Source organism: Bidens hawaiensis, unplaced genomic scaffold (assembly GCF_021521415.1).
Source record: "Bidens hawaiensis isolate Kalapana, Puna unplaced genomic scaffold, B.hawaiensis_p1.1 tig00003469_1, whole genome shotgun sequence".
Lineage (NCBI taxonomy): Eukaryota > Viridiplantae > Streptophyta > Magnoliopsida > Asterales > Asteraceae > Bidens > Bidens hawaiensis.
In genome coordinates, this window is record NW_027491193.1 from 92,747 (window position 1) to 119,330 (window position 26,584).

A 26,584-nucleotide genomic window follows, 5' to 3' on the forward strand; every position below is an offset into this window, starting at 1 on the left:
ACTTAAGGGTTTGCAATAATAAACTATGAATTAAGGGAGGCAATGCTGGCTAAAAATGAGATTACGACTTTATCTGCACCTTTAAATTTTATTGTTATGGGTTGTTCGAGTATATATTTGCAAGTTGAAGCCAGTTTAGTTTGGTCAAACCTGGTTAACATCATATTGAAGAGGTAGGTCCCAGCAGAGCCCAGTTGGACCCGCAAGACTCACCTTGAAGAGAGACGTCTGCGCAGAAACCAACTGGATCAGCAGGACCCACCATGCTCAGAGACGTGACGTCCTTACGCGCAGTACGCAAGCTGTTCCGGCAGGAAATGCCTCCAAATGGCGAAGTACTCCGCCTGTTCCCGCAGCTGCGGATACAAGCCATCAGGGAAGGCCACCCGCGCAGCAAGGCTACACGCACAAGGCACTTAGCTCTCAATAATTCAGTTGTCACCTGAAGGAATGAGCAAAGCCGGGAACAATCCCGCACAGAGGCGGGAGGGGGAATACTCCCGCCCAAATAAGCCAGTCCGTACGGTCGGGAAGATCTTCTGTACTGTACCTGACGAGGTATGGGCAAAAGATCTGACCAAAGATACGACAGCTCATTGACAACAGTATGGCGAGCAGCATGCTCTTGTACTGTATGTCACTATTAGCCGCTGCCTACTTACCAACTCCTGCCATACCACGTGCATAGCCGGCAGTTGGTGGAAAAGGAATAGTACACAGCAGGCCTGGTCACTGTCAGCCGCTGCCTACCCACCAACTACCAGCAGGGCACGTGCGTAGGCCACAGTTGGTAGAACAGGAATACTATTCAGCCGGCTACACCTTCTTGGAAACCTACCTTCGGCTATAAATACCCCAAATGGTATGATCATCTCATCTTATCATCATATACTATCTCGTATTATATATTATACCTGATATCTGCTCTAGCAATCTCTTAATATACATTTATATTCAAGAGCAATCTAGTCTGATTCTCACGCCGGAGGGTGGTCACAAGGAGGAACCCACCCCCTTCTCAGTGACGAGCTCACGGTGTCTGTTTTGCAGGTTATCAGAAGAACCATCTTTGCCGGGTCTAACCCCTCGTGGGAAACATCTATTCAACCCCCAGGTTACCCGTAATCTGCCCGGGGTCCCATTAGTGTTTCTTCATTGGCGCCATCCGTGCATAAAAGCTAGAACTTCATTTCTTTTCAGTTTTTTCAAACTTCTGGAAAGATGGTTAAAGAAACTCCGGTAACCACAACCCCACCTACTGGGGGGAATACCGGTGACTACACAGTTTTTACGAACACTACCCCGGTTACCCAAGCCGGGGCAAGTGCAGTAAATTTTACGAACACTACCCCCGTTACCCAAGCTGGGGCAAGTGCAATAAACAACCATCCCCTGGGATTCAATAATACCCAGGAGGAAAGACAACAGACGAGACTCCCCCGCCAAACACTTGAACAAGTTAAAGCGTGGGCGGAGGCACGTCAGAAGGAATTCCAAGCTGAGTTGGACGAACGCTTGCGTTCCGTCCAACAGGCTGACGAATTCGGAGAGTACTGGGACAATGATTCGGAGGAATCCGATAGTGACGCAAACCCTCGTCATAGGGCGAAAGGGAAGCGTAAGGAAACGGACTCCCAACCGAGAAGGCATTTTGAAGAAGCCTTCAAACCAAAAAACACAGATGGAAACCCACGTGACTTCTCGAAAACATTTACACCAACTGCTGCAAAGGCGGGAACGTCTAAATTTGCAAGGGACATTGCGGAAGCAATCGTCCCGAAAAGTGCCAAACAGATGTCCAACATCGGCACTTACGATGGTATATCTGATCCAGACGATCATTTGAACAGGTTCATAGCGGGGGCAACCGTCAGTAGTTGGACGGAACCTACGTGGTGTTACATGTTCCAAATGACGCTTATTGGGGCTGCTAGAGCGTGGTTCGATCGTCTACCGGTCCACCACATCTACGATTGGGAAGACTTCCAGCAGAAGTTTAGGCAACACTTCAGCCAGCAAAGAAAGTATACCGAGGAACAATGGACAATCCTCAAATGCATTCGAGAGGAAGATGAATCTTTGCCAAACTTCATCACTCGCTTCAACTCAAAGAAGCTAAGTTTGGGTAATATTAGCGAAGATCTTGTTCGCGCTGCTTTCATCCAGGGCGCGAACGACCCAGAGCTCATCCGCACCTTAACGAGTAAAGATGGCATGCCATTCACATGGGATGCCATCATGACAGCAGCTAAACGCTTTGCGGAAACGGAGAAGCAACTGGGTAGAGATCTCCCCCAGAGCACAAACCTCTACACCCAGAAAACAAAAGAAGACAACGTCCTTACCGCCCGACTAAACAAAAAGCGGAAGCTAGGCATTTGGCAGTCAAGGGTAAACTTTGACACCTCATCCGGCTTGCAACATCGGTTAGGCGGAAGGGATAACGTACGGTCGAACCAGAACTCCAGATGGACGCCACTCACCAAAAGCGTCACCGAGATATTCGCCACTGAGGAGCTCCCATGGCCAAAGGCTCCAATAATCCGACATCGTCACAATGCTGATCGGAGCAAATACTGAGACTTTCACAGGACAAAATGCCACAACACTGAAGAATGCACAGACGTTAAGGACATGGTCGAAGCATTTGTCAGAGATGGGACGCTCGCGCACCTCGTGGCGCAATGAACGCTGAGCAGGCTGATGCGTGTAGAACCCCAGTAGGGGAAAACACGAATAAAATTACAGCTTCAATGTTGGAGACTACATACTGCGTAAACAACGAGATCCCAAACCAGGTGCATATCGGCTCGATGGCACTCCCATCCCAACAACATTGAAGGGAGCTCAATTACACAGTTTGCATGTAGATCAATTCCAAATTTGTAAAGAAAAGGCCCAGAGCCACTTCTAATGGAAATGATTCTCCTTAGAACATCGACGCTGATGATTTTACATTTATACTTTTATGAACTTCCAACACTGATGCCGGTTTTCACCGCATACATAAGTGTGAAAGTCGTTGCGTGGGGAAGGCGGCAAAACCCGCATAAACCCAAAAAATGGCAAACCTTCACGCAGGTCAGTTAAAGGTAAACTTCAGTTATCCCACTAAATGAAAGTGCCAGTCTATCCGCATTAATCATGATAGAGGAAACTGAACACTAACCTATTAACAACCGCGCGTCGAACGGTTAATTTATTCAACACTGATGCCGGTTTTTACCGCATACATAAGTGTGAAAGTCGTTGCATGGGGAAGGCGGCAAAACCCGAATAAACCCAAAAAACGGCAAACCTTCACGCAGGTCAGTCATAGGTAAACTTTGGTCATCCAACTAAATGAAAGTGCCGGTCCTAACCGCACAAATCATGAGAAGAAACCGAACATATTGACAACCGCGCGTCGAACGGTTAAGTTATTCAAAATACTTATAGAAAATTTCTAACAGGATGAGGAAAACCTCCACGCAGGTCAGATGTAGGTAAAGTTTAGCCATCCTACTAAGTGCAAGTGACGGTCCTACCCGCACAATCACGAAAGAGGAAGCAAAACTTCAACCTATTATCTACCACGTTCAAAGGTTAACTTATCCTAAACATTTAGAAATTTCTAAAAAAATGAGGAAAACCTCCACGCAGGTTAGATGTAGGTAAAGTTTAGCCATCCTACTAAGTGCAAGTGACGGTCCTACCCGCACAATCACGAAAGAGGAAGCAAAACTTCAACCTATTATCTACCACTTTCAAAGGTTAACTTATTCTAAACACTTGGAAAATTGCTAATTTAAACTAAAGTATGCAAGTCATATAACGTTTATAAAGCAAGGAATCCAGTGAAAGTAGCGGTCTTACCCGCACAAAGATTTATATTTCATAATATTCATTACAAGAATGGCCGGGTAACTACCCGCCTACAAGAATATAAATCTATACAAGCTAAATCTATCCTAGCAGTGGGAAGGGATCTTCAGGATCAAGCTTCAGGGCCACTTCCTCTTGGACCAGCACCATCAGAAGAGTGTGGCGGTTCAAGGAAAGCTTTAAGGATAGCTAGCCCATCATCAGCAGCAGCAACTTCGTTCATCTTCTCCACCACCGGATGTGGGAAGGCGGCATACTGATTCACTGCTTGGTCGTATACAGCTTCAGTATCTACATCAAATAAAGGGAAGTTGGAAGTCGGGATGCCTTTCTTAACGAACCCTAGACCAAGCAGGAAGCCGGCCTTTTCCCCATCCTCATGAGAAGCGTTGAGGGCTGCGCTCATAGCATCGTCATAAGACGTATCCGCGAAGACCCGATGCACAACCTACAAGAGAATACAAGTATCAAAACCTTTTCTATTTACAAAGAAAAGCGTGAAGACATGAAGCTAAACATACCTGAGACAACGCTTCTCGAAGAAGCCATTCCTTGGCAACCAGAGCCTCCTGGAGGGCAGCTTGAGCTTTGTTACGGGCGCGTTCGGCTTCACTTTTGTTAAGGTTGGCAAGCAACACTTCTTTAGCCGCAGCCTCTTCGACGCCCTTTAGCTTCCGCTCAGTATGGTCAAGCACCCCCCTCTGGTCCAAGATCTCCTGGAGCTTTTTGGCGTCTTCCATCGCCAAGGCATCATGAGCCTGCTGGAGAGCCTCTAATTTGGCTTTAAGTTCTTCATTCTCCACGCGCAGAGGCTCAGCAACAGCTTCAGCCTTGGTGGCCCTCTCGGTTGCGTTCCTCGCAGTTTCCTTAGCCAGCCGAAGCTGTTCATTAACAGCTTGGGCAGCCTTGGAACGGGCCTCGAGTCGAGCCTGAACTTCAACCTCGAGGGCCTTGAAGGCCTTCTCCTTCTCCGCAGCCACTGCGGCAAGTTTTTGGTTCTCCTCCCGGACAGCCCGCGCCTGAGCTACTTCCTTGAGGCGAGCTGCTTTTAACTTGTCGTTTTCACGACAAAGCAGCTCGACGCGCGGCTGCATCCGGGCCAGGAGAACCAGAAGCTCATTGGTTAGCCTACCCTCCTGGTAGCTAGCCATGGCTTCCCCCAACGCACCACTGGGAGCAGCGTGACGAGCCCATTCCACGCACTCCACAGGGGTGCGAAGGGTTGTTCCTCGGCGAATGTTCCATCGTGGAACATGCACTTCATTGGAATCCGACACTGCAAAAAACACAAAGCAGTTAGGAAAAGATGATAAAATATATATATATATAAAATGGGCCAGAAAAACCCTACGCACCTGTAGGGTCAACAACAGGCCGATAACCGCCGAACCCATCACCTGAACCCAAAGGAAATCCATCAAAGAGGTCAGGCAGATGGGAAGGTGGCAAAGATTGGCGGGAAGCCCCATGCGTACCTGATGGACCGGCCGTCGTTGCCGATGGCGGGGGCATGGTAGCAGCCGCCGTGGTTGCCGCCGCGGTCGCTGCCGCGGAATCCGCAGCAATAGTAACCGCCGGCTCGGTGAAGGATGCTGTAAAAATCGCACTCACAGCCGGCGGTGACGTCATCTCGGCTGGAACAGTGTGGTCAAGCACCCCCCTCTGGTCCAAGATCTCTTGGAGCTTTTTGGCGTCTTCCATCGCCAAGGCATCATGAGCCTGCTGGAGAGCCTCTAATTTGGCTTTAAGCTCCTCATTCTCCACGAGAAGAGGCTCAGCAACAGCTTCAGCCTTGGTGGCCCTTTCAGTTGCGTTCCTAGCAGTTTCCTTAGCCAGCCGAAGCTGTTCATTAACAGCTTGGGCAGCCTTGGAACGGGCCTCGAGACGGGCCTGAACCTCAACTTCAAGGGCCTAGAACGCCTTCTCCTTCTCCACAGCCGCGGCGGAGAGCCTCCTATTCTCCTCCCGGACAGCCTGCGCCTGAGCTACTTCTTGAATGCGAGCTGCTTTTAACTTGTCGTTTTCAAGACAAAGCAGCTCGACGCGCGGCTGCATCCGGGCCAGGAGAACCCGAAGCTCATTGGTTAGCCTACCCTCCTGGTAGCTAGCCATGGCTTCCCTCAACGCACCACTGGGAGCTGCGTGACGAGCCCACTCCACGCACTCCACAGGTGTGCGAAGGGTTGTTCCTCGGCGGATGTTCCATCGTGGAATATACACTTCATTGGAATCCGACACTGCAAAAAACAAAAAGCAGTTAGGAAAAGATGATATATATATAAAAAAAAAAATAGGCCAAAAGAACCCTACGCACCTGTAGGGTCAATAACAGGCCGATAGCCGCCAAACCCATCACCTGAACCCAAGGGAAATCCGTCCAAGAGGTCAGGTAGATGGGAAGGAGGCGGAGGTTGGCGAGAAGCCCCATGCATACCTGAAGGATCGGCCGTCGTTGCCGCTGCGGAATCCGCAGCAAAAGTAACCGCCGGCTCAGTGAAAGATGCGGTAAAAATGGCACTGACAGCCGGCGGTGATGTCATCACAGCTGGAACAGTTGGCTCAATGGAATGAGCAACTGAACCAGCGGAAGCAGGCGCAGCCGCCTGGGTCGTCGCCTCAGGTAGGCTGACCAAGCCTACCGTCATGGGCGGGGGGGGGGGGGGGGGTACTCCTCCCCGCTCCACCCTGGAATGCGTCAACATCCACGCCTGCACAAAAGAAGATAAATATTAATGATGGAAAGCTATGCAGTTAAAAATATAGTTTGTACTTACGGGTTTTCTTGAGCCTAAAAGTGCGGACAGGCGGGGATGAACCCGATGGAGCCGGCCTCTTCACGCCGGTCACCGTTGTCATCTTGGGCTCTCCGGAGGTGACAATCGTCGCAGCCTCCGGAGCAGTGGTCTTATCACCACCGGGGTTCCCCGCCACCTCCTCGCTCTCGGCCTCTGAGTCAGACCGAGGCACTGGATCGGCAGTGGAGGCCACCTTCTCCTTCCCCTTCCCGCCGGCAGCCTTCTTCTTCCGCACCAACGGAGGACCATCTGCGGATTCCTCATCAGAACATAAGATTAGAGGAATTCCAGCAGAGGTTTCAACATTGAGGGGTCGAGGGTTGAATAGCGCCTTACCTGGCCGCCTGGCGCTCAGGATCTCGTGGCCTAGCGGGTAGACCTCCACGAACCGATCCGCCGTTTGTTCTAGGATGGGCAACTCGTTCTCGTCTAGAGCGCGAGTACCCATCCGAGCGGGACTGTCAACCTCCCGCGGATACAGGAGCGACTGCAAGTCGTTCCCCTCTGAAATAAACAGGAAAGAAGTTAGAAGAGATTCTAAATCAACAAAAAGAAACAGAGCATACCGTAAGGAACAGAGTTCAAACCGTATTCGAGGACGATCGGGATCTTTCGCGCATCCGCATCCTTCCACACCCGGCTCATCCCGAGCATCACCATCCCGGACTCCGCAAACCGGTAAACCGGAGATTGGACTCGGGATATCTTCGAGAACCATTCCGCCTCCTGGTAGTTGGAGGCGTGAAGGCTTGGGAGAGCTTGCCCATTCTTAAATTTCATGGCAAGGGGGATGGCGCGAGCGGAGATGTAGAAAAACTCCCGCTTCCACGAACGAAGACTGCGCTCGGTTGCGCAAATCTTCAAACCCTTGATTCGGGTTATCAGCGTATACCACCCCTGGATGCACCTTCAAGAGTAGAAGGTCATCAGGCGGTCGACGAAGGGCTCAATGCCCAGAATCCGGCACACCCACTCGAAGTGGCGAATCTTCGCGATCGCCATCGGGTGCACCTCGGTCAGGTGTACACCGTGCCTCTCTAGGACACGGTACACAAACTTTGTCAATGGGAACCTAAGATTCCCATAAACAAAGAATGCAGCATATACCCCGATCTTGCCTCTGGGGGCATCATACACCGTCTGATGGGGTTCAGGAAACTCAGGCTCGAGAGACTCGAGCATGAACTTCCTGACGATGTACTGATACAGATCGACAGGCAGAGCACAGTGGCACTCGCCAGCAGTACTCTTGTCATCGGCGAACACCCCAGCCTCCTGGGCTGTAGCTTCGAGATCGTGAGAAGACATCTTGCAGATGAAAGAAGAAAACGATTTCAAGAGAATGCTCGACTGAAAAGGTGAGTATTCGCCGGAAATCGTTTTAAAGATGAAGAGAAAAGTGAAAGTGTGGATTACAAAGAACCCTCTCCCCCTTTATATACTAATCGCAATTAATGCGATGAATTTAATGCGGAAGAGAGAGAAATCGAAGGTGCAATGAAACTATGACACGTGGCAAAAAGCAAGCTGGCAACAGCTATTGAAAGGACGCGTACCATTAATTTCGCGGCCACGCGCCCGAAAAATCGCGCCCACACGCCTGAAAAAGCGTCTGGAATGACCATGTACTGTCACGTCACCATAACTTCCTGCACGTCCTGACACAGTCAGAAGAAACCGTCGCACGACGTTTCAGAGGTTTGGACTGTTCTTATCCTTTCACCAACTCTTCGAATTTCAAAAAAATTCAAAAAGATTCAAAAATAAGCGGGAGAATACCCCTTACCTTGGCAACCAAGTAACTGTAAGACAGGTGCGGGTACAGTGTTAAGGCAAAACCCTTCACATACTTAGCACCTGCAAGGAATTGAAGCCAAGAATACCTTGGCAACCAAGTAACTATAAGACGGGTGCGGGTACAGTGTCAAGGCAAAACCCTTCACATACTTAGCACCCGCAGGGAATTGACGCCAGGAATACCTTGGAAGTAAAGTAACCGTAAGACGAGCGCGGGTACAGTGTTAAGGCAAAAACCCTTCACATACCTAGTGCTCCGCAGTGAATTGAAACCAAGAAGGATCTTCTGGGCAATGCTTGCGGAAACGGGAATAACATCCCCGCATAGCGGGAACGTCGAGAACTACATTGTTTGAAGCTCCAGGATGGAATTGGTGGTTTTAACATAATTGATCACTATGTTCAAAACTACCAAAACCTCATGGAGAATCCACACAAGTGGGACTCAACGCTCCTGACTTGCGAGGAGGTTACAGACCTACCCGCATCATACCCAAAGATCAAGCAGGAAAGTCGGGAATTTCTGCAAGTGACAAGGACTTCCGCGGGAAGAATCCCCATGGAAAACCTTAAAACTAAACCCTTTTCAAAACCCTTTGCTTAAGTCCAAAAGTTCACCTCACTTTATTAAACATTCATGAGAAGAACATTGGACTGGGGGGGACTTGAAGAGGTAGGTCCCAGCAGAGCCCAGTTGGACCCACAAGACTCACCTTGAAGAGAGACGTCTGCGCAGAAACCAACTGGATCCGCAGGACCCACCATGCTCAGAGACGTGACGTCCTTACGCGCAGTACGCAAGCTGTTCCCGCAGGAAATGCCTCCCAATGGCGAAGTACTCCGCCTGTTCCCGCAGCTGCGGATACAAGCCATCAGGGAAGGCCACCCGCGCAGCAAGGCTACACGCACAAGGCACTTAGCTCTCAATAATTCAGTTGTCACCTGAAGGAATGAGCAAAGCCGGGAACAATCCCGCACAGAGGCGGGAGGGGGAATACTCCCGCCCAAATAAGCCAGTCTGTACGGTCGGGAAGATCTTCTGTACTGTACCTGACGAGGTATGGGCAAAAGATACGACAGCTCATTGACAACAGTATGGCGAGCAGCATGCTCTTGTACTGTATGTCACTATTAGCCGCTGCCTACTTACCAATTCCTTGCATACCACGTGCATAGCCGGCAGTTGGTGGAAAAGGAATAGTACACAGCAGGCCTGGTCACTGTCAGCCGCTGCCTACCCACCAACTACCAGCAGGGCACGTGTGTAGGCCACAGTTGGTAGAACAGGAATACTATTCAGCCGGCTACACCTTCTTGGAAACCTACCTTCGGCTATAAATACCACAAATGGTATGATCATCTCATCTTATCATCTTATCATCATATACTATCTCGTATTATATATTATACCTGATATCTGCTCTAGCAATCTCTTAATATACATTTATATTCAAGAGCAATCTAGTCTGATTCTCACGCCGGAGGGTGGTCACAAGGAGGAACCCCCCCCCCTTCTCAGTGACGAGCTCACGGTGTCTGTTTTGCAGGTTATCAGAAGAACCATCTTTGCCGGGTCTAACCCCTCGTGGGAAACATCTATTCAACCCCCAGGTTACCCGTAATCTGCCCGGGGTCCGATTAGTGTTTCTTCACATATATAAGCTCAAACCAAATTGGGTTGAAGTTTATTTATGAGGGGAAAAGGTTTTGCTCGGGTTGAAGTCAGTTTCAGGTTATAACCATGTCGGGTCAAGTTTAGTTGGTTTCAATGGGAGAGTTATTTTCACGATTACAACCCTATTGTTCAGGTAGGCTCCAGAAAGGGTTCTCTTAAACCAGTTATAAAATTGGGTTTAGTTCGGGTTACAAAGCGGTTCTAGTTATGTTTTCCACTTTTCTTTCCCTCTAGATCTAGATGATGAGAAATTGAAATGTTGAGAACTGGTAAAAATGGGCTAAAAAAAAGAGTAGAACGATTAGAGTTGTAGGTTTTCGTTAGACCATCCTCTATGGTGAGGGGCTTCGAAGCCCCTCCACCGTGACACGTCAGCGCCACGTAAGCACCGGGGGGCATCGAAGCCCGCCCCGCCATGGTTTTATTCCCCTATATATATATATATATGTGTGTGTGTGTGTGTGTGTGTGAGAGGGGGACCCACAATCACCATGCATCACGCCCATCGTTTGGACGACCCTTGGGTCCGCGCCCCACCACCAAGGGCATCCCTTGGTGGTGTTCCGCGCCCAAGGGCGCCCGCCACATCACCTGACCACGCCCCATAGCGGGTGGTCTTGTTAATCATCCAGGATAGCTTTCTGAATCATTGATAGTTTCCTTTAAGATGAAAGTATTTCAGTTGTATATGAAATCAAAAAATTAAATAAGACAAAAGGCTCATATCATAGAAAAAGAAGTTATTTTCCATGAAGTTTGATTAAATTCATGTATGTTATCATACCAAATGATTTTTACATACAAGTATAAAACCATTTACAATGGTTTAGGTGAAACGTCGCAATGTTACATAAGTAGTTATGGCAATTAGGGTGTAGCATGTTTTAATTTTTAATCGACTTCCTAACAAACGTTTGTAAACAATATATTTGAGTGTGCTATAACACAGAATTAAGCAGCCCAACAAAAATTCAACAGATAAATTTTTTTTTTTTATTTTCACTAAGGATGTTTAGGGTTTTGTCAGGATTTCTAGGTCAAACCGATAATTACAATTTTGGATAAGCTATACCAAACGGTTAGGTTCGTAGACGGGTCGGTCGGGCTGGCTTGGCCAAAACAGTTCGATTTGACTCCTTGGGTTGGTTTTTCTTAACACAAGACGGTATCATTTGCAATGTTTTCAAGATATTTGAATCTTCGAAAAACAAGATTGTACATTTACCTATTATGCACCAAAGAGGTTTATGAAGAAAAACTTTTTAATTTTATTTTTTTTAACAAGGTATAGTTAAGGCTTAGCTAAGGACATCACTACTGGTCGTATTTGGTTTGGTTGCCAATCCCAAAAAAACAGTGAAGCCTCATAGAATCCTTCTGTCCAGGAGCAATTAGTCCACTTTTGTTTTAGCACATAATTGACTTGATTAATAATCTATACGTTATTTAATTAGAAAATAGTTAGTTATATAATCACTAGATTCATATACATAAAAAAAATCAATAATATAATTATACACATTCAAATAAAAATATTGGTTGTTAATATCTCGGCCAGCTTGGTTTATCTGGCCAGTTCCAACCACTAAACAAAACCGTGAAACCCGGTTTTTCAAACCGTAATCCGAACTGTATAACTCTTGCCCAGCCGAACCAGTCGATTTAGCTCAGTTTAAATAGTTTGGTCGGTTCAATTGATTGCAAACCTATAAAATTTCAACTGCTCTTATACAAAAAAGAGGGAAAAGACGTAAATTGTTTTCATAGTAAGTGAACAAAGTGGAAACTATAGGGTTTAAATTTGAAATGTAAGAACTGTAAAATTGTTCAAAAAAGTTGAACAAATGAACAGAAGCAGGTAACTCACCTCCTTATCATCCTGACAAGAAACTATGAACTAATTACGAAAAAACCGAACGCTCGTTTTTCGAATCAAACTAGATGAATTAACTAAACGCTGTCGAGTAAGAAGACGATACGAAGGTAAGTCCTCGAGTCGAGTCACATTGTCTTGTAAAAGCTCCCTTTCCAACTGGCGGCGTGTTGATTTCATCACAGCCTGTATCAAGGAATGATAATTATGATTACATAAGCAATCTAATTACAACAGTAATTATAGATATTTGAATAAAACTGATATAAGAGATTGTATGCATTAAAAGTAGACCTTGGTTGACTTTCAACTAGGGCTGTAAACGAGCAAAGTCGCGCGTGAGCTTCCCAGGATTAGATCTCTAAAATCTCTAATCGAATTGAATCGAGCCAAGCTTAATCGGGCTCGAGCCTAATATAAGCTTGTTGTAAAGAATAAGATGGTTGTAATGAAAGTAATGTTTATTACTTGAAGGTGTGAATAATACAAAGACAACTACATCTATTTATACACAAACAAACCCTAGCTTTCAACCCATAAAAGGCCTATGGGCTTTAACCAACTACAGGGGCTAAAACCCTAATTATAACTAAATACAACTAACACTCCTCCTCAAGTTGGAGCATAGATGTTAATCATGCCCAACTTGTTACAAATAAAATCTATCTGAGCTTTCTGGAGCGGTTTAGTTAGAATGTCTGCTAGCTGAAAATTTGTCTTCACATGAACTGGTTGAATGGATGGAGGATCAGTTTGTGTGCCTACTACTCGATCTCTGATAAGGTGGCAGTCGACCTCAATATGTTTTGTCCTCTCATGAAATACTTGATTCTTGGCTATGTGAATGGATGATTGACTATCACAGTATAACCGCATCAAGTCATTAGAAACAACCCCGAGTTCTATGAGAAGACGACGTACCCATGTCATCTCTGATGTTACATCTGCCATGGCTCTATACTCCGATTCGGCACTCGACCGGGAAACCGTGTGTTGCTTCTTACTCTTCCATGATACAAGATTTCCTACAACAAACACACAATATCCGGTGGTAGATCGTCGAGAAATCGAACAACCTGCCCAATCTGCATCTGAGAACCCTGATATCCGACCATCTCCTTCTTCCGTGAAGGCACCCACACGACAATGACCCTGATCAGAGTATAATATACCCAAACCAGGTGAGGTCTTAAGATATCTTAAGACACGAATGGCAGCATCCCAGTGACCGGTGTATGGCGCAGCCATAAATTGGCTCAGAACACTAACAGTAAAGGAGATATCCGGTCGTGTGACGGTTAAATAATTAAGTTTACCAACCAACCGTCTGTATCGCTCAGGATCTTTCATTGGATTTCCTTCCTTTGGGAGGAGTTTCTTTGTAGGAAGCATTGGGGTATCAATAGGTTTACAACCCAGTAAGCCACATTCAGTCAACATATCAAGGACATACTTTCGTTGGGAGAGAAGTATTCCTTGTGGAGAGCGAGAAACTTCTATGCCAAGGAAATACCTCAATCGACCTAAGTCGCTGCCCTGAAACTGAGACTGAAGAAACTGCTTGAGTTCGGTGATCCCGACCTCGTCATCACCTGTGATTATAATGTCATCCACATAAACAACTACGATAATCCTCTTTCCTTTCTGGTGTCTAAAGAAGACAGAGTGATCGTAGGCACTCTGAGTCATCCCAAACTGTCCCATAACACTAGAGAATCGACCAAACCATGCCCTGGGAGACTGTTTAAGACCATATAGAAAACGACGTAGTCTGCAAACTTTCGAGGCCTCCTCCTCAACAACGAACCCTGGTGGCTGCTCCATATATACCTCCTCCTCAAGAACACCATTAAGAAAGGCATTCTTGACATCAAACTGGTGGAGCGGCCAATGATTAATGGCAGCAAGAGCAATACAAATACGGACAGATGGCATTTTAGCAACTGGCGAGAAGGTTTCATCATAATCAATGCCATATGCCTGAGAATACCCTTTTGCGACCAACCGAGCCTTCAAGCGGTGTAAGGAGCCGTCCGGGTGTAGTTTAACCGTAAACACCCAACGACAACCAACAATACGCTTCCCTTTAGAGTGTTTCAAGATCCCATGTATGATTGGACTTTAGAGCCCCAATTTCGTCTTCCATAGCCTTTCGCCATCCTGGGTGAGCGAGAGCGCTCGTCACATTTTTGGGAATCGGGTAGGAATCAAGAGTAGTGGTGTACGCATGAGATTCAGGAGATAGGTGGGTGTAGGCAACATAGTCCTGAATTGGGTAACGAGTGCATTTCCGGGGTTCTTTGCGAAAAGAAATAGGTATATCGGGTAGTGGTGCACCAGGAGGATCATAAACGGGTGTATCATGGGTAGCTTCTGGTAAAGGTGTCGGATCGGGTAAGGATGAATCAGTGAGAGGTGTAGATTGTTCGGATGCAGACGGAGGATCTGAGGGTATTTCGGGGTTGTGGCCTGAATGTGAATCAAGTCTCTGATATTTGACCCTTACCTCGCCTAGCATATGTGAAAAGCAGTGGCGGAGGTTCTGTCGGTGGGTCAGAATCAGCAGAGATTGGATCGGTAGAGGGAATCGACACAGGAATGGTGGGGAGGAAGGGAGATGTGGGTATATCGAGGTCTAGAAACGGGTCAGAAACAGGAGTGGAACACTCGGGAAAGTAAGGAGACTCGTGAAAAGTGACATCGGCACTAGTAAAGTATTGGTGAAGTGATGGGCTATAGCATCGATACCCTTTTTGAACCCGTGAGTAACCAAGAAAGACACAACGAATGGCTCGGGGATCAAGTTTGATGGTTTTCGGACGATGGTCATGAACATAGGCGACACAACCAAATACTTTAGGTGCGAGAGGAAATGGATCATCGTTGGGAAATAGTACAGAAAACGGTGTTTTACCATGAAGAACGGTTGAGGGCATGCGGTTAACCAGATATGTGGCAGTGAGAACGGCATCTCCCCAAAAACGATGAGGAACACGTGATTGGATCATGATTGTGCGAGCAACATCCAATATGTGACGATTTTTGCGTTCGGACACACCATTTTGTTGAGATGTATAAGCACACGATGATTCATGAATAATGCCGTTGGTTTTTAAGTATGAGGAAAAGTCGGTGGAAAAATATTCTTTAGCATTATCAGATCGTAAAGTTTTAATGGTGGTGTTAAATTGGTTTTGAACATAAGCATTAAATTCTCGAAATATGGAAAATACCTCACTACGAGATTTCAACAAATAAACCCAAGTAGTGCGAGAATAGTCATCAATAAAGGTAATAAAATATTCAAAACCCAACGTAGATTTGATAGGGCAAGGACCCCATACATCAGAATGCAACAGTTCAAAACAAGAACTGACTCGATTGGGCACCCTAGGGGGATAGGGACGCCTGGTATGTTTACCAAGTTGACATGACTCACAATGAAAATTAAAAGACGAAAGTGGTAAATCTGGTCGCATTTGCCTCAGAACCGCTGTAGAGGGATGACCTAACCGACAGTGAGCCTCCCTGATAGCGGAATCACATAAGTTTGCTACAGGATGCGAAAACGGGGATATACGATAGAGACCTCCTGATTCAAAACCAGTACCAATTACCCGGTTTGTTCGTAGTTCATGAAAAACGCAGTGAGTTGGGTAAAAGGTCACATAACAGTTGTTTTGTTTGGTAATGTGACTCACCGAACAAAGACTGGTAGGAAATTTAGGAACAAATAGGATAGAAGACAGTTTTAGGTTTTCCGAGTTACTGATGGATCCTATGCCGAGAACGGGACATTAAGATCCATCGGCAAGACGTACTGGTGCATGGGAAACATTTTGAAGACTAGAGAAAATACCCCGATTCCCAGACATGTAATGTGTGGCTCCAGAATCAATCACCCATGATGAGTCAAGACTAGAAGATTTACCTGGATGTGCCGAGTTGGTTTGAGGATGAGGCAGTTGCGAGGGAAGAAACCGTTGAATAAGATCATGCTCCTCCTATGCTCCTCCTTGGTAAATGTATACGTGTATTTATCGTCGCCCATAGTAATACACCGAACTGAAAATGGTAATCTTCAGATTGTGAACAGTAACTCTGAGATAAGAATGTGTTTAACCAGAAAACGAGTGCAGGTAGTGGCTGGAAACAGATTTTGGCAGCGGCAGACCGACAACGGTAGACAACAGCAAACAGAAAGTCGTCGGTTCGAAAAACTAACAGCACGGGGAGCTTCGGACAAGAAAAATAATAAATCTGAAAAAAGGACGGTGGCCGGAAACAGGGTCACGCGCCGTCACGCAGTGGCGCGTGGGCGGCAGTGACGGTGATCGGGCGGCGCGTGGCGACGCGTGCGGCAGCGGCTGGCGACGGATTTTTGACAGATGATATTTCGGGGGTTTCTGGTTAAGATGGTGGCGGCGGTGATGGTAGGGGGTGTCTGGAAAAAAGATTCCGTGATAGGGCAGCAGGTTCAACGAGACCGGAGCTCGTTTCAGATCTGATGGCTGTTGATCAGATTCAGGTTCGGGTCAGACGGCTAGGGTTTGGATCGAGAGCCGTAGCTCTGATACCATGTAAAGAATAAGATGGTTGTAATGAAAGTAATGTTTATTACTTGAAGGTGTGAATAATACAAAGACAACTACATCTATTTATACACAAACAAACCCTAGCTTTCAACCCATAAAAGGCCCATGGGCTTTAACCAACTACATGGGCTAAAACCCTAATTATAACTAAATACAACTAACACTTGTTATATAAACGAGCCTAAGCCTGAGCTTCACTTATCAAGCTCGAGCTGGCTCAATAAATAAGCCATTTATTTACACAATTGTTTAACCTATATTTAATTAATAATTATTATTACATATAAGATTATGATTGAAATAACTAAATAATATATATTATTTTTATATATAATATTAAATAAAATATATATAAGATAATTATAAATATATATAGATTAATTAATAAAAATAAACGTGCCAAGCTTGAGCTTGAACGTGAAAAACTGCTCACGAGCCGAGCATGAGCTAAAAATTAGAGCTCGAAATGAGCCGAGCTTGAGCTCTCTGTAAGTTAAACAACTCGAGATCAGGCTCGGCTCAATTACACCCCCTACTTTCAATCCGTTTGACAGATTCGGGTTTAGAACATACATTGAAATCCATGTAAGAAGCGTGCATGGCAAGCCATTTATGATCCAGTAGCTTGAATGTGATGCAATACAGAAGGTCAAATGCTGATTCATTTTCTGTAGGAAAAGAAACTATTATTTTTTGTAAAAATAAACAAATAATAAAGCGAAGACATTTAAAATGAGTGGCCATATATACCTGAAAGAAATTTCAGAAAGGTCGCCCCGACAAAAGTTCGTGGTTTTACTGCACGGTAAAAACACTATAAGTATGCAAAATTGCAAAGGATTAAAAATTTTAAAAATCTTTGCAAGAATCCAATTTAAAATAGTTTAATGCAACTTTACTTAAAGGATTTGGGGTTATGGCTTATCCCTAAGGGTAAAATGGATCACAGTATAGCTATAGGCAAAGCGGGTCAACCAAGTTGAAAGTAGAGACGAGTAGTTGTATGCTTACAACCATGCAAATTGTTTTTTTTTAAATATAGAATATTAATGTAACTACATAGTTATTGTGATCCAGTTAAAAATGAATATACACAAATAAAATATGTTTGTGAGTCAACTGGAACTGATTTGACTAATGTAATTAACAACCCATTTTGTTTGGTCACCCAACCCACCACCTCTACCATTTACACAGCAAGTGCTACAAAGAGCTCGATAAACAAAACTTGAAAAAGAGGATTAAATGTTTAATGAAAAGTTATAGAGAAACATTAGTATCTATTATCTAAATATATGTACCTGCTTCAAGATCAAGCATCTGAATAAGCATGAATGTGATGTTGACACCTGCCACAGCAAAAGGATATTCCCACATGGCCCTCTCACCTTCCTGCTTTTGAAGAAGATCTTGAAATGACTTCTGCATAACATTAGAGCCAAATATGTAACTCACAACTGCCAAAACTAATAAATATAAGAACAGATTCTATTAAAACCAACAAGGTTTTAACATTTCTCTCTCTTAATATCAGCATATGCAAGAAAAAAAGGAACGTACCGGGAAATTCCTGGCTAAATACAGTAAGTTCTCCAGTGATATGAACCCGCCACCCCTGTCATAGAAAATTAGGGTCCATGAAATAGGTAAATAATGATAGATTTCAGGGAAAAATAGAAAATTGTTTTACCTAAAATCTGTGGAAGGATCTTTCCCCTGCCAGCCCATTTCCTTCCACTGTTCAGAAATTAGATCAAGAAGTTCCTCTTCGGGAAATGCAGCTTTCCACAACGCCCGTAACGCTTCCTACAACAAAATAGAAAGTAAATAATTAAAAGCCATAATTTCCCTGTTTTAGACAAAAAGATATATTTGTGCGTTCACATAAATCATATACGTATCTAGGCCTGTAAATGAATCGACACTAATGCGACTTGGTCATGTTCGCTTGTTTAACTTTAATCAAATAAAAAAACGAAGACGAACCCTCAAACGAACAAAGAGTCCGTTCATTAAGAAAATGAACATGTTTGTGGTTGTGTTCGTCCATTCCTCAATAATCTAACGGAACATAAATGAACACGATTAAAGTAAACAAGGATATCCAGATTAAAGTCAACAACAATATCGACTAGGCTGGGCCAATGGTTGGTTGTAAGACTTAACAGTTCTTTGAATGAATATGTTGACGAACGTAAGCGAGCGGACATAAAACGAACCTTAATGAATTAACATAAACGAACCTCAATGAACAAACATAAACGAACCTTAACGAACAAGCATAAACGAACCTTAACGAACAAACATAAACGAACCTTAACGAACAAGCATAAGAGAACTTTCACAAACAAACATAAACGAACCTTAACGAACAAACATAAACGAACTTTAACGAACAAGCATAAACGATCCTGAATGAACAGACATAAACGAACCTAAATGAACGAGCAAGATATGTGTTCATGTTCATTTGTTATGATTAAATGAAAAATAAAAGTCCGTTCATGTTTGTTTGTTCATTAAATACACAAGTAACCACCAAACAGTTCACAAATGGTTCACTAAACATTTGGTTCATTTATAGGCCTATATGTACCTGATGTTCTGGAATCGAACCATCATAAGCGATGTCTAAACGGTGTTGCAGCCTTTGTAAGCAATCTTCCTGACAACATCATAGAGAAAAAAATATGAGTCTAACTCCTATGTGTATATTTGTACACATAATTGTTAAAAAGCAAAGCCGCAGAGATCACAACAGTAGATGCAAATGTTTACTTCCACTATGCATCATATGAAAGCAGGCATGCCTCTATTATGCATGGACACTGTGCATATATAAATAAGTATATCTGTCTACATAACTTTAAAACATTAATTCACACATTACCTCCCTAAACATGGCTAAAATAATAGAAATAATGTATCCTAAGAGGAAATACATGACTTGCTGAAATACTGCAAACTGAGAAGATGCGTATTATTCTAAATTAGAACATGAATATCTTAATATAGATGAGCACATATTAGTGACCAACAATGATCACATACAATATCATGTAACACAAATGAGGGAAAAGAGGAAAGCCACTCTGAAGATGAGAAATGGAATTTCATATGTAAAGAACATTGTAATTTGTACCCAACTCGCCAACTTTTGGGATGCTTGTTAACTATTATTATTATGTTGGATCAACATTACCAAGAACAAGCACAACTGACAGAAAAACAATACAAATCGAGTAAAGAACTGAGAGCACGATATTGTAAAACAAATTTAATATTATAAAACAACTCAACAGTATGGATTTCCAAGAACGAAGTCTATAGGGTCTACAAACATAAAAATTCAAAAAAAATAACTTGTCTAACTAATACCTGGGCAGGAGTCAAATCAAATGAAGGGCGAGAATCGCCCGCTTTTCTCTGAACACAAACACATGAAAGGCTTCTTCCAAGCCATGCTGTTGAGCCCGCAACAACCTCATCTATAACAAAAAGATGATGAGCAAAGCAAGTGAGTTAAAGTATTCCCCAAAAGTCATGTTTTCCAGCTATATACAACTTTCAAAACACATATCATTAGTCACTTAACTTAGACAGCAAACAACTAAAACATATTAGCTCCCTACAGATATGTAAACACTTTTTAATTTGTTTCACTCATAAGTATCAATCACGTCTAAGTAAGAAAAACAACAAATCATGGTAAAATTCCCCTAATACGACAACGCATTTAAAAGTCAAGAAGCAAAAATTGCACAAACAAACAGATTAAAGAATAGATAGGAACATCTTACGCTTAATATAAATAATTAATACCTAAAAAGGTCAAAAAAAAATTGTGCTTAATTGCCGTCAAAAAGCCATGATTACCATTACCAGCAGACAGACGTAAAGGTAATTTTAACTAATCACTAGCACTATGACTATCAGCAATTTGAAATTAGGTCGACTGCTAAATCATTACATTTCATTGAAATGATGTCGTAACATAAGTCTCAATCGATACATAAACAACCAAAACATGTTAGCTTCCTGTAGATATGCAAGCAGCTAATTCAATTCAATTAATCACTGTAACAGTATAGTTCCCCTAAGATAACACAAAATCGGAACATTAAACGTCAAGAAGCAAAAACTGCACAACCAGAAGGAATATCTTAATACTCCAAAATCAAAATAAATATAAATCAAAGCACATTTACTCAAATAATTAATAACGTAAAGGTGATTCAATTAATAACATAACAGTGTAATGGTCAAATTAATGGAAACGACGTCGTAACTGAACTTTCTATCGATCAAATTGACGCTTCTACGCTCATACATAGCTTGAATTCAATGGCAATTCAATACAGATCGGATACTCTACAAAATCACAATAATATTAATACGAATGCAGTTAAACAAACTCATAACAAAGTCAATAGAATAAGATATTGTGTAAACCTGAAGTGGTGTGACAGGTATTGGTTCTATCGAGACCTTGAGGAATCCGTCGGACTGCGACGAAAGATCCGCCGTCGTCTCTATCATCGATTCCCATAGAAACAAACACACGCAGTTGCTTGGCTGGTAGTAATGGAGGTTGTTTGTTACAGCCATTATTATTATTATTATTATTGAGGTGAAATACCGGCGAAGCAATTTGGGAGTAAAATATGGAATTAAAATGTAACCAACGCCACGATGAATTAATATGAGATGGAGATAGGAATAGGAAGTCAAACTTAATTTTGACCTAAGCTGGGTGGGTCAACGGTTTTCTTGACTCTTTCTTTATGCCGTTCTAGAAAATGTGTGTTTCTTCTATTGTATTTCTATCTATATTTTTATAGTTCGAAAATAAAAGAGTGTCGTATTTTTTCACTTTTGTCACTTTTAATTAGGGATGAGTTCGGTTTAGTATCGGTAACGATCTTGAAAATCCCAAATACTTAGTACCGCCGTACCGGTATCGTAATGTTTTGTTCGGTGCCAGTATTGTATGCAAAATTCAGAAAATACAGATACTGTACCAATATCAAAAACTCAAAACGTAGTACCGTTTCAGTACCAGTACCGAAAATTCTCATCCATTCTTTTGATGGATTATAACAATAATGATTTGATCTAAGCTTTGCGAGGTAGTCCGTTCGAATCTTAGGCCCACCTGGGTTTTCATCCCACCATGTGATACGAGAGAAAGTCATGCCCTTGTGGTGGCACAACGGTTGTCATGTAGCAGTCGACGGTATGGTTTCCAGGGGAACGTCCAACCCAAACCTTTGAAGCCAGCATGGGCTCGATTAAAACAGCATAGTCAGGCCAGAGTGAGGCAACGGGACTCTTAAAAATTGGGGAGTGCGACGACCTACGCACAAGAAGTCGACATTCCAAAAAAACGAGTTTCATATTTTCATAATATATGCTTTGATATTTAACCGAATAAAATTATGAAATATGTCTTTGCCAACGACTTGGACACAAATTATCATATGTAATTGATATAACTGTTAGATTCGTGTTTTGCTATGTGAGAGTTTTTATACAGCCGTTGTCGTAACTCTTTAAGAGAATATAAGGGTATATCTGTCTTTTTGACACATCAATCCACGATTAAAAATAATATACCGCTTTTGTCCCTTGACTTTTTTAAAAAAAAATTGTTACACCATTCTCTTCAATCATTCGTTTTAATTTGAGTATGGTATTGTTATAGATTTTACAATTAAAGAAATTAACTTGTTATGTGACTACCGAAGTTTGTGTTCTCCATTACATAGTGACGCCCTTATAATATTATTTTATAAACGTTATTCGTACATTGCACATCACAATGCTTATATTATAATTTCAACGAGTGATAAGGCTTATATTTTTCTTAGGCAAAGAAAATAGATGTTACGGTCTTTGTAAACCGCATTAAAAAAATTTAGATGACAACGATGTCAATTTATAGATTTTATGATATAGCAGGTTTTTCTTAAACTAGTTTTGTAGTGTTATTGGATTAAGACTTGAACTCATGTTTTTATGCTCTTTCTTTACAAATTTCTATCAACTAAAATTTTGAGTCTTCAGTTTCGAAATACTTACGTAAATAGATAAAGTTAAAATGTCAATATAAATTATTATTATTATTATTATTATTATTGTAATCTATAATGGTTCTCATAGAGATTCTATCTCTTAATAAGAGTATTTGTTACATAAGTGGTAAGTAGGTAAAGGATGAAATACGAAAATCGTTTATCGTACAATAGGTACGCGAGTGTCTGGAGCGTCCATCTTTCAAAAACCAAATTACGCGAGCCGGCCTCCTTCAACCTCTTCTCCCGTCGATTCCGTCCACCTTCACCATCGCCGTTCAACGATTCCGTCCACCATCCACCTTCGCGACCATCATCTTCTTCTGACACAACCATCGATCGTTGCTCACATGTCAGTAATTAAATTGCCCAATTGAAATTGAAATTGTTGAACTAATTGACCAATTAAACTTTGAAATTGGTCCAATTAATCATCAATTTGAAGTTTCAATAAATCAATTTTGAGTTTTTGAAGAAACCCAGTTGTAGACGTTCCATATTTTGTTCATATGGTCGAATCAATGATCAAATTAACAGTCGATTGATGATTGTTTGATGATTATGAAATTATATGAAGTGATTTCAGTGTTCAATTTCATGTTTACATGTGTTTAATTTCTTTTTCTTTTTTTTTTTGTTAGTTTTAGAAGTTCTGAACAGCCAGAACTTCTTAGAACTTATAAACAGCCAGAACTTTCTGAACAACCAGAACTTCTTAGAACTTCTAAATAGCCAGAACTTCTTAGAACTTCTAAACTTTTTATCAGAACTTCTAAACTTTTTTGAACACCCAGAACTTCTTAGAACTTCTAAACTTTTTATTAAACAACCTGAACTTCTTAGAACGTATTAGAATGTTTAAATATGTTCATTTGTTTTTGAACACCCAGTGCTTCGTTGAATGTATTAGAACGTTTAAAGATGTTATTTTTTTGTCAGAACATTTAAAGTTATTCAGTTATGTTTCAGAACGTTTAAACATAATATTTTGAACCATAATCAGAGCTCGATTGAGTGCGTTATTTCTGCAATTCCATAATTGATTGATGAATCTAAATGCTTCTACATATCAATTCGATTGATTAAATCATCATTTTGGTGTTTATTTTGGTCAGAACGTTTAAACTTTGAGCAGAACGTTTAAACATGAACCCTAATCAGAGCTCAATTAAGTGTGTTAATCTGTATTTTCATAATCGATTGATGATTCTAAAGCCTCTGACACATCAATTCGATTGATTAAATCATCAATTTGAAGATTTTTAATGTTCAGTGACGTTCTTTTCAATTTTGGGTTTTGACTTTTGAGATTTCATACTGTAAGTTGTGATTAGAGTTTAGAAATTGGATGAGATAGATTAAGGAGTTCTGAATTTGGATCGGAATCGATTAATTTGATCGCGAACTACTGTTTGGGTTATTCACCAAACTGTCATTGCGTGAAATTGAAATCGATGACCAATAGTGTCGCGTACGTAATGTACGATAAGCCATTATTGTACAATAACTCACCCCGTGGTAAGTATATGTTTTTTATGTAACGAATGCAACAATCATTCATATGGGATCTTAAGACACAATTTTTTTTTTCATTTGGAAGGATGTTGGTCCCCGATTGTTGCAACTTGATAACATATTTCAATACCGAATGAATAATTAAAAAGAGACAACCAGATCTTCAGCATTTAAATTTTGATTATAGGAAATGAACATAGTTTGGTGGAATCAAATTAGTAGTTATTAAAAAAAACTTGATTTGAAACATACCATAAATAAAAAAAAACAGGGTTGCTAAACGGGTCATATATGTGTCGTAAGTTGAACCTGAAAATTTTGGCTAAACATGCATGCGGTTCAACTTATAACTTATCGAAACATGTGTATACTATTACCCTAATACCCTCACTTGTTGTATATTTTGTAAAGATGGGGTCCACGTGACCATCTTTGTATGTCTGGTTCTTACTAGGAATTTAGGATACTCTTTTGATCGTCGAAAGGTGGTCTCTGAGACATCGAGACTCTCTAGCGGGTTTATCTTTATGTTGCGGCTATATCTCAAACATCCAGTTTCTTTCATCACACCCGTTTTCGACACCATTCACAAAGTTTTGTAGAAGCCATTTTCCATAAGTTTGATTGGAATAAAACTACAAGCTTAAATTCATTTTCAAAACATATAGAACTATTTTGAATTAGTGGAAACATAATTTAGCCACATTGGAAAAGGCAGAAACATACATGAAAGTATGAAACGATGTCACATGGTGATGTTTGGCATTAGGTCGATTAGCATGATGAGGGGTGCCCACTTTTTCATACGTGTGTGATAATCGTTTTTTCTGTTTTAAAAAATTAAAATGCTATATATAACAGAAATCATTAAACGATGTGTAACTTTATCAAGTATGTAAAAAGGATTGTTGTTTATGAAGAATGGAGAATGAAATGGACTTGACGGATTGTGATTTATGAGAACTTAAAATCTATGTATCATGTATGGAGATTCATGGACTAACTTTCATTTTTGATACAAAACTAAATTTATATATTTTAAAACACAAAATTAGTAAATAAACTAAATAAAAACACATCAATTTATTAATTTAAAATACTAAAAAATACATAAATTTCACTCATTCAAAAAGAAAAAAAAATTACATAAAGTTAAATAAAATGAAAAATCTAAATATAGTATCACAATCCCATCTAGGGTGTAAATCGTGCTAGGATGGTAGGTTAACGAGTTGATAGATTTCGGGTTGGCGGGTTATCAGTCGTGTCAACTCATTTAAATTTGTATCGTGTTTGGCTCGTGTATTGGGTCAACCCATTTTATATTCATTTATGAATATGAGTAATAACTACTGACTTAGGTCATCCGTGGTGGGGACAAAAGGGACTACAAGGGGCATTTTTTTGTTGACCACCGCCCCAGGGTTACAAGGGGCATTTTTCTCTTACTTTTCTTTTCTCTCCTAGTCACACTCACAAACTTGTTTTTGATAGTTGTAGAAAACTAATCCACACTCTCACTCTACATCACACCATCTCTCATCCACATCTCCCTTATTTTCTAAAAAAAGTCCTTAAAAACACCCGTGGTGGATGCTCTTAGTGAGAGCAAGTGGTTTTCTTTGCCTCGTAGGTGCCACCTAAGCTCCCACTCACCGCTCACGGATGAGGGGGTGGTGGTTTAGTTAGTGGATACATAGTTACACACACAGAAACACACATATACATAGGATTAAGTTTACACGAAATGTGATTCTTAGTGCAAGATGCAAACATGGACAACTAATTGAATTTTAAGTATTGATTGCTCGCACTTCTCGATGTAACTTCACTTCTCGCATAAATCATCGCACATATGTGTGTGTAACGGACACTCATGGCCCGATTACAGATGGGAGGAATGGTGTTCCTCGTGAACGTGAGCCACATATGCACTCACGGAGTCACGGGTGCCCATAGCCTAATAACTAAACTTACACAAACATGTGTTCATGACTTCATTCTAAAATGGTGATTGATCAATAACATTTGTTTTTGCCGAATTAGATTGAAACCGAAAACACAATCTTTGAGTGTTGGGATGTTTGATCATATACATGTCTTATACTAAATTACGATTCCATGTAACAAACATTGGCGGACCTACCATGGTGGTAGGGGTGTCGGCCGACCCCTGTGAGAATTTTATATATATATATATATATATATATATATATATATATATATATATATATATATATATATATATATATACGTGATAAAATCCCGACCGACCCTGTTGATGACCATCGTTTGAGTCAATCAAAAACCTAATTATTCTAAATAGTTAGAGCAAGTAGGGTATCGTATCACAAGGAGTATGTGGTCAATGCAATTCGTGTAACAGATTTAATATT

At 41.9% G+C, this 26,584-nt stretch overlaps 1 protein-coding gene across 1 annotated transcript; it reads right to left on the bottom strand.

The window, feature by feature from the left end:
- Nucleotides 1-11,889: 11,889 nt before the first annotated feature.
- On the bottom strand, nt 11,890-21,363 carry LOC143623433 (uncharacterized). Its single transcript, XM_077094343.1, has 9 exons — nt 21,052-21,363; nt 19,978-20,087; nt 19,196-19,264; nt 18,290-18,405; nt 18,160-18,214; nt 17,901-18,021; nt 17,350-17,397; nt 17,173-17,267; nt 11,890-12,190 (listed from the first exon to the last, which is right to left on the bottom strand). Exons 1-9 carry the CDS (start codon nt 21,146-21,148, stop codon nt 12,029-12,031), a joined length of 873 nt encoding a protein of 290 aa, XP_076950458.1. The 5' UTR covers nt 21,149-21,363; the 3' UTR covers nt 11,890-12,028.
- Between the last annotated feature and the right edge of the window lie 5,221 nt (nt 21,364-26,584).